The sequence below is a fragment of the Lathyrus oleraceus genome, chromosome 5 (genome assembly GCF_024323335.1).
Source record: "Lathyrus oleraceus cultivar Zhongwan6 chromosome 5, CAAS_Psat_ZW6_1.0, whole genome shotgun sequence".
Classification (NCBI taxonomy): domain Eukaryota; kingdom Viridiplantae; phylum Streptophyta; class Magnoliopsida; order Fabales; family Fabaceae; genus Lathyrus; species Lathyrus oleraceus.
This window is the reverse complement of record NC_066583.1, coordinates 636,133,927-636,142,935: the sequence shown is the minus strand read 5'-3', so window position 1 is coordinate 636,142,935 and position 9,009 is coordinate 636,133,927. Positions and strand designations below refer to the sequence as shown.

The 9,009-nt window shown below is 35.6% G+C and overlaps 1 protein-coding gene across 1 annotated transcript; it reads left to right on the top strand.

Annotated features, from left to right (window-relative positions):
- The first annotated feature begins 4,199 nt into the window (after positions 1-4,199).
- Positions 4,200-5,514, top strand: LOC127087472 (protein PLANT CADMIUM RESISTANCE 8). Its single transcript, XM_051028357.1, has 4 exons — positions 4,200-4,647; positions 4,858-4,929; positions 5,025-5,237; positions 5,321-5,514. Exons 1-4 carry the CDS (start codon positions 4,512-4,514, stop codon positions 5,398-5,400), a joined length of 501 nt encoding a protein of 166 aa, XP_050884314.1. The 5' UTR covers positions 4,200-4,511; the 3' UTR covers positions 5,401-5,514.
- Positions 5,515-9,009: the final 3,495 nt, after the last annotated feature.

The window sequence follows — 9,009 nt, the reverse complement described above, 5'->3', positions numbered from 1 at the left end:
GGATGATATGATATTTGATTCGAATCACGTATTATATTTGGTTCGAATCCCTCACCTGTTGAAAATTGGAGCACCATTCTGGATCAAATGATTCGGATCAAAAAATTGAACATAATTCAAATCATAACCACATTTGATTCGAATCAAGTGCAAATAATGATTTGAATTATTAGTTTTTAAAAAGCGCTCTTTTTGTGGCTGTCCAGATTGATTCGAATCACAAATCCTTCTTGATTTGAATCAAACTTCAAAAGTCCAATTTCCATCACTTGCTTAAATAATTGTCTCTTATGGTGAAAGTAACAATTGTGGAAAACCTATGGTCATCCATAGAGACAAAAATTGTGATTTTTATCTTCTCTTCTTAGTGTGTTCATCTTTACACCATGGTTATCTCTTCTTCTCAAAACATTCAAACTTTTTTTTAATATTGAATCCACGTTAATTCTTTATCCTTTTTGTTGCATCTTGTTTTGTGAAATTTAGTTGTTGTTCTTGTATGAATTTTAGAATGAGTTGATCAATCTTGTAGAGAATTGAGCAAACTCTTGATAACAATAAAAAACCAAGACCCACTAATCTAGGAACTTGATTTAACCTCATGTCTGTTCATCATTCACCAAAAACTGAATTACTTGACTAACACCTTATAATTTTAGCAATTGGTTGAGATTATATGGCATTGTTCACCATCTTCATCCTTAGTCTTTTTTCTCTGATTATGGACCATTCTCTAAAGATTGAGTGTAAGGGAGACTAGTGGTACAATAGGGTATCTAATGTTTTTGTGTGTAGTTGGTTTTTTATTATAGCAGGTACATGTATCGTTTCTTAAGTGCAGATTGGCATCGAGTTACTATCTATTAAGATGAGAGTTTCTATTATACTCCAAGGAAGACTTTGGAAAGATCAAGTATAAATCGTCCGTAAGGGGAAGTAGGAAGTTGTCCTTCTTTGGTGGCGTTGGAGAAAGATTGATTGCAGACAAATTTGGGAGTTTTCCAATATATGCTAAGTTAATGGCAATCACTCAGATAAGAAATCGATGGGATCAAGGGAATCGCCACACACGAATGCTTGGAGTAGTTTATTATGGATAACGAGGTTATTGGATCAAGATCTTGAGGGATATTGTTATTTAGTGTCTTTATCATCAGAGGAATTTATCGTGTGATAGTTCTTCATAATAAAAATGCTATAAACATTTTATCAAAATAGTGGAAGACCATGATTATGTTCCAATGACATCATCCATTGAAGAACGCACGTAGGCAAAGCGAGGACGAATGTCGAAGTACTATATATTTATGTGCATCTTTCCCTTTCCCTATCTCTTTTAGTTTACAAGTATTCATTCATATTTGTTGTTGCATTATTCATGATTGCATTGATTGTATACTATATAGGTTAGATCGTAATTAAAGAAATTTAACTTACAAGCTTAAGTTTGTGGTGTATCAATCTTATGAAATCATCATGAAGTCAATTATACATTGTTAAGAACATCTAAGTAATGTGTTTTTAAATCGCTTCATTTAAAGCGACTTTGGTTGTCATGCAGGTGACTTGCACTAGAAGCAATCAGTCTCATGTAACTTCATGTACCATTTCATATGGTTTGATTCATTGAGATGCTTCCAAGCTCTCATTTTTTGTGTTTTGCTTCCGCGCTTCTTTAAAATCTCCGATTTTGTTTTATGGGACCTAAATTTTTTTCAAATTTTCTAAAGGAAATTTTGGGTCTATTCAATCCCCTTTCTAGACATTGTTATATTCATGTTCTCACTCAACAATTGGTATCAGGGTCGGACTTTTGATCAAAGTCTAGTGACTCCAAAAGTTGAGGATATGGTTCCTTTGATCCTAAACGAGTTTTTCAAAACATTTTGGAAGCTAATGCAATTCAATGAATCCCAATAAAACTGCATTGATTTACTTATGTTTGATTATTCATTGCAATGCATTACATAAATTGAATCAAAGTAAAACCTTACTAGAATATTCTTCAAGGCATTAATTATATTTAAGATGTTCTCTAAGTTTTGATTCATCTAAGATTAAACTAACAAATTTTTTAAGATATGCGCAATATGTTTGTGACATTATTTCTTAAAGGTTATTTCAGATTGATCATAATTTGAAGGTCATGCATTCATACTACAATATGCTGGAAAGTATTATGAGAAAAGAAAAAGAAAACAAAAGCATCTTCTAGTGACCTAGTCTTCCAAGGTCGTTGTAAAAAGAAGATGAAGGTAGTTTTATGACTATTGGCAATGATTCTCCGAAGTTTCAACCAACTATACAAGATTCAAGGAATGTACTTGAAGTGCAAATCAATCGTCCAAGAGTTGAATCAGTGATTTGGGATTGACAAGTTGTGTCAATAAGTAATGATCATAGTGTTGTCGTTTCAAAGTTCATCTGAAGCCTTATGAAGGAAAGTCTAACAATGTTTTTCAGACGTGCAATATGAGTTCTATCCAATTCGTATTTGAATGTTCGCATTTAAAACGTGTGTTATTCTTGTTGCTGATTTCCATTTGGTATCGTATGCAACAAGTTAAGCTTAGATAGTGTAAATTGGTATAATCGTTCCAACCCTTCTTTATTTCTTTTGCATATGCACCAGAGTATTTATTCTTTTACCTATATGTGTTATGTGATTTATATATGTTTGTGTATGTGTTGTGTTTGTGCAATTCATGCCTTAATTGCTTAATCATTCAATGCATCCGTTTAAAATTTATGGCGCATGTTCATTGCATTCATATGCATATTTCATACATTCATGCATCATCATTATTTTTGTGCATTAAAAGTAATTTTTGCATTCATATTAAACGCATTTGCATTAAAATTCTCTGAGAATTTTCATTATAAAAGGCTCAACCATTTTTATATTCATACACAAAATAGGATCCATCTTTCATAAGCATTAAAAATATTTTCAGTTTTAAGTGAACTGCATTTTTAAAAAGTCTCATTTTTTTTTAAAAAAAAATTGGAAAATATTAGTGATAACTTTAGTAGCGATGATAAGTAAAGTCTTTGTCAAATGCTTTATGAATTATGTATATTTTCATTTTGGGACCATCTCTTTATACCGTAGTTCTAATCAATTTCGTACTAAATATCCATAAGAGACCATTTAAGATGATTGTCTCTGATTGTTGTGATCTCGTAATGACAATTGAGGATCAGATTTGATTACCAGATTCTAGATCATAATACGTTGAATTAACCATAAATCTGTTACCTTTGTATCTTTAATCCATATATCCCCTCCATATTATTTTTGAGACGATATGATCAATCTAATCCATCATTTGTCTTAACCAATTTTTATTTGTTGAATAAATTTAGAATACAACTCGACCCGCTCTTGAAAATTAGTCCCAATAGATTTGACATATACATGGTAATTTTTTAATTATACCATCTAACTATTCTTCTCGATTTAACATCTTCAAATTTATATTATTATGATAAAGATATATTCACAATTATCCTACTCAATTACTTGAAAAGACCCATTGACTTTCTATTCAATAAAAATATAGGCGAAAAAACTAGTATTCACATTCACATTACGGCTTTGACCTTATAGTTAAAGATAGAGGTATAGGTGTTGTGTTGACCCTTGAAAGAGGGAAAGTAATGCTGGATCTCCATACTTTATTCAATTGAAACTTAAACTTCCTTTTAGTGACCTGTAATGGTTTTAACCTTTCGACCAACTCTCAGTTCTGTCTTCAAAGATAAAAAAAAAAGTAAAAATCAGTCAAACATGAAGAGAACCTTTACTAAGTTGCATAGTTATATAGGACTGTTAAAAAAAATCAAAAAATTTAAATAAAATGTTGATAAGTAACCGAATTATTTCTTTAATTTACTTAATAAACTGAACCATATTATAGTTTATTTGGTTTTCTAACAGATATTATGAAAAGTCTTAATTATAAATTCTAATCATGCATTAGACTATAGTTGAATATCATGTCAAATTTACATACACAATGAGAGATTCTAATTTCGAATTTTGTCAGTTAGAATATGCCGAAATTTGGTGTCAACGAATCCGGCTCTTAGACGTGTTATATTTGCAATCTTTCTTTGTTTTGTATCCAAGATATTTATACAAGACATTCAAACTTCAATATTTTAATTCTAATTCTACACCTTCAATGATGCAACACCTAAACATGATAAGACTGGTCTAAACGTTTAGATTAACTTAAATTAAATACATATTTTTCCTTCCTGTCATTCATTGACTTGTATAACATTCCTCAAATAATTTAAGAATCTATAGACTTACTATACCAAAATTAAATGGTCCAATGGCTTTTCATATTCCAACATGCAATTAAGTATATTATATCTAAACATTAGAGTTTCATATATATATATGGTCATTACTTTACTTGAGAAACAAGGTGATTCTGCACTTTGTTTAGTTTTTTGTTCTATCATTATTAGAACTTCTCCTTGAAAAGAAAAGGAGCAAGATGCAAACCAATGAGGAGCAGAATACTCAACAACAGCAAGAACCTGTTGGCTCAAGGTATGAAGCTAATTCAATTCAGCAGGTAGGGCATCCATGGAGTACTGGACTATTTGACTGCCATGAAAACCAAACTAATGGTAATATCGACTTTACTTTAAATTTTGTCAAATTATTAGCCGTGTCTGTATATCAGCGGTATGATGCCTATGACTGTGTCTGTGTTTGTGTCTGATGTCTGTGACTGTGTCTGATGTCTGATGTCTGTGATAGTGTCTGTGGTTCGTAACATAAAACTAGCATGAGAAACATTTGACTTGCTAACATATACTTTGTTTTATGGCTTGCAGCTGTTATGACAGCATTTTTGCCTTGTGTGACATTTGGGCAGATATCAGAAGTAATGGATGTTGGAGAACTCAGTAAGTACCTCTATTCCTTAATTCTACAAAAGAACTTATTTGCAAAAATTACTATAAAATGAGAATAATCTGATTGTTGATTGTAATGATGTAAGGTTGTCCTTTGGGAAGCTTCATTTACCTGCTAATGATGCCGGCTTTGTGCACTCAATGGATTATGGGATCAAAGTACAGAACAAAGTTAAGGAAAAAGTATGATTTGGTGGAAGCTCCTTATTCAGATGTGATTTCTCATATTTTTTGTCCATGTTGTTCCCTATGTCAAGAGTTCAGAGAGCTCCAAATTAGAGGACTTGACCCTGCTCTTGGTGATTAATTAATTCTCTTAAAGTTGAAAACTATGACAAAATATTGACTGCATGAAGTTGATTTTTCTTTTCTTTTTCTGCAGGGTGGAATGGTATTCTTGCAAAACAGAAAAGTGATCAAACATCGAGGAATCCTCCCTCAAAACAATCCATGTCTATGTGACCACAGTTCTTCCTAAATTAGTGAAAATTGTATTTCTTTTGATTTTTATGTGTTTATGTTTGATGCTTGTAATTGAATTTTAATTAAGTAATGCTAGAAGTTGGCGATTTCACATATTTCTCTCTCAAATATATTGAGGATTGGATTCAGAGAGTATTTCCCCCTCCCCCAACCCCAATGTCCTACTTTTGAAACAATATTCCTCAAATATCTTAATTTTTTTCATAAATGCGCCACTTTTCAGTTCAATAAATTAATAAGGATCACTATTTATTAGTTAACCTTCGCCGATTTATTTGCACTTTTTTAAAAGGTTTTTTATCCATTGCGAAACTAAAAATGGTGGTGATTGCAAAACTACAATAGAACGGAATTTTCAATGTTCTTTGCGGATGCGACACCGTGGATAGAGGGTTGAAATCACGGTGTTTCTTGAAGGGGGGGGGGGGGGGAGAGCTACCTGCATGGTTAGCACTCCAAGATCTAAGTCAGTTAGGGTTCAAGATATGTGATAGTGAAAGTGGAGATTAGAGATTATGTGTGTACCTTAGAATCCTTTATGAATACGTTGGGTCTGACGGAGTAGGCTAGGAAATGGGCCTCGTGCCATTAAGCTTTTGACTGCCGAGGAGTAGTGAAACTCGGATCTTTGATCAGCGCGGACCAGAGGGTTTCAGATCTTGGTCGGCACATACCGGTAGGTTCCGGGTCTTTGACCGACACAAAATAGTTGTCCTAAAGACTCGTCGGACATGTTTGATGTCGGGGGGGGGGGGGGGGGGGGTCTTTCAGTAGCAGTGACCGACCTCAAAGGAGTTTATTCAAATGTCGGTTGGCATACACCGCTTTGGTTATGCCAAAGCGTGATGCGAATGTGAACATTGAATGCAATACCATCATTGAAGCGTTTCACCGTTTCATGTGACGTGACACAGTTTTATATGTACTTGAGTACACTCGAGTGCAGTTTTATTTCCCAGATAAAATCTGACCGTCGATTTGTCCTTATTTCCTTCTTTCGATCTGACCCTCGATTTCCTTCGGATATATAAAGATATAGAGAGGACGAGGGAATTTTTTTTAGTTCTTCTACAAATTGAGTTCAATTGTCTCTTCGAGTTTTTCCCTCTTATTTTAGAGCACTTACATCCCAGAGTAACCGCCGTCACATATTCGTAAATTTGAAGTGCTAAAGATTAGATTTTTCCAGTTTCCTTTCTCATTTCAGAGCCATTGCCTTTCTATTTCAAGGCACCTCCTCAATCTTTACGTAAGTTTTTATCGCATTTTTATTATGATGAGTGATAACCCTATTATCGTCGATAGTGATTCGAAGGTAGTTTTTCTTCACTTTTGAGAGGGGGAATGAAGTATGATTAGCATTCCTTCCCTTCTATCAATGGGGGTTTCGAATAAGGAATCATCGTACTGAGTGATGGTTCAGAGATGGAGGATTTTTCTGGAGAATCTCTTCTAGATGACACTCCATCCATGAACACTTCAGAATCTTCGTTCCCTTTGGAATTTGGTAGGGGTGGAAACCTTGACGAGAGACCGATGCCTCCTTCTGTCATGACCGAGGAAGAGATAGAGGATGCTCGTTAAAGGAGGGAATGTGTTGGTCGCTTTGTTCAAACATACCGTCAGTCAATTGGTCATGATCCCAACGATGCAGAGATTGCTCGTCACTTAGAGTGTGAATCGAAACATAACATCGTGTCTTGGGTCAATCCCAATGACAATCATAGAGCTGATGTGTTGCCTCATAAGGGTATTCGATTAATAAAGTCGAGTAATCCAAGAAGGTATCATTGGGTGGCTGCTGAAATAGTTGGGAATCTTTCTGTCCAAAACACCACCGAAGCCGTAACTTAGGCCAACATCATAATAGGAAATACGTCGGGTTGGACCATTCTGTCAAGAGGCCCAGAAGAAAGAGTGTGTAGCTCTTTCGAGGGTTGCTCAGTTCCCATGTATCAGTGTCTCTTCACCAAGTAAGAGATACATCTACCCTTCTTAGATTTTGAGGTTTCTGTGATGAACCATCTAAAAGTTACCCCTCACAACTTTGTTCTAGAGCCTATGCCTTCATATTGGTGTTCTAGCTTTACGATGAGTATAAGTCTTGGAAGCCTTCGTTGCATATTTTATTTGAACTCTTCTTTGTGGCTCGTACTTAACTGGATAATGCTTAGGATCAAAGATTAATCTCTCTTTGTACCCAAGTACCTTAGTTCAACCTTTTCGCTTTTGATTGGGGTGATTTTTTGGGGCGCCCCGTATCAGTGAGATCGTAACTCCCGAGGTTCATATCGCCTTCTACTCATCTTCGAATTTAGTGGGATATTTCCCCTCTTGGAGAAGCGGTTTTCGAAAATAGTGGTCCAAAGCTCATTTCTACCTGTCAATCCTTTTTTATCATTCCGAGTCAACATCTCTGTCTTCCGAGGAAGTAAAAATGAAGGAAAGTTGGCATCATTGGTTCCAAGGGCTCGAATATTAAGAAGGGTTAGGTCATAGTGAAGTGTTTTCTTTTCATCTGAAGAAGAGGCATATGCATACTCATGTTATCCTTAATGTTTCTGAATATTCTGAGAGACAAAAGCTCTTTAGTGAGGATGCAAATGTGAGCGTTTTTTTAACCAAGAGATTTATGCTTTTGCAGATAACACGTATCAGTTGAGTCAATTGCAATAAGCTTTGGAGCTTTCAAATGACCATGGTGTAACTGTTGGCTTCTCTATCAATGTGTCTGTGACACTTATTGTTGCTTCAGTTTTTGTCTTGGATGTTCAGATTCCTGCTGTTGTGACCGCTTCGGAGATGGTATCGGTTCCAAATCTTGAATTTGGTTAGTCGAATGCTGACGCGAATGATTCACCGGGCCCTCCACTTTCTCCTTCCCTTGCCAAGAGGGGTCTGGGTGACAGTCTGTTCACTCCAGCTGGAGAAGGTTCTTCTAAACGAGCTCGTTTAAGGGAGGATGGTGAGTGGGATGCTCTGAATCCTTTCTTTCAGCTTCCCGTTGTTCTTCCCTTCCGAGTACCTAGCACACCTGAGGAATTTGTTATTGTCGTGTCCACCAAGGACCTCGATTTAGTTCGGGGTTTATCTGTGAATGATAGGTGGGGCCTTTTTATAAATGTTTCTCTTACTTTGTTTAGGGTCGAGTCCCTTATTTCTATTGTAGTTGTGGGCCAAGACGATGTTATGGGCTCTAGCAAGCCTTTGAAAGAACGGAATGAGATGAAGGAGAGGTGTAAAGGTCATAAACAAAACTATTTCGATGCTGAGAAGGAGTTGCTGAGCTTCGAACGAATGCTGATGCTAGCTCTTAGATCTTTGAAGGAAGAGGTATATCGGTATGTCCAACCATCCCTTTTGGGTGCTTGGATAGAGAAGTTGAAGGATTTCCTCAATGACAAAAATAAATGCAGCGAGAACGAGAATGACTCTACGGACGTGGAAGAAGCGTGTCGGGCAAATAGTTTGAGAAGTCTAGAATAAGAGACCGTGTCATACCCCAAAATTTGCCCGTTGATATTACAAAGCATTTTCCAAGACCCTCTGACTTGATCTGCAAGGCACTGATATCAAATGGACAAAAGC

Excerpts from the sequence above, each read along its gene's own strand:
- LOC127087472 (XM_051028357.1), top strand. The coding sequence starts at position 4,512 with ATGCAAACCAATGAGGAGCAGAATACTCAACAACAGCAAGAACCTGTT. Across the intron at positions 4,930-5,024 it reads AATGGATGTTGGAGAACTCA|GTTGTCCTTTGGGAAGCTTC; the intron begins GTAAGTACCTCT and ends TAATGATGTAAG. Across the intron at positions 5,238-5,320 it reads AGGACTTGACCCTGCTCTTG|GGTGGAATGGTATTCTTGCA; the intron begins GTGATTAATTAA and ends CTTTTTCTGCAG.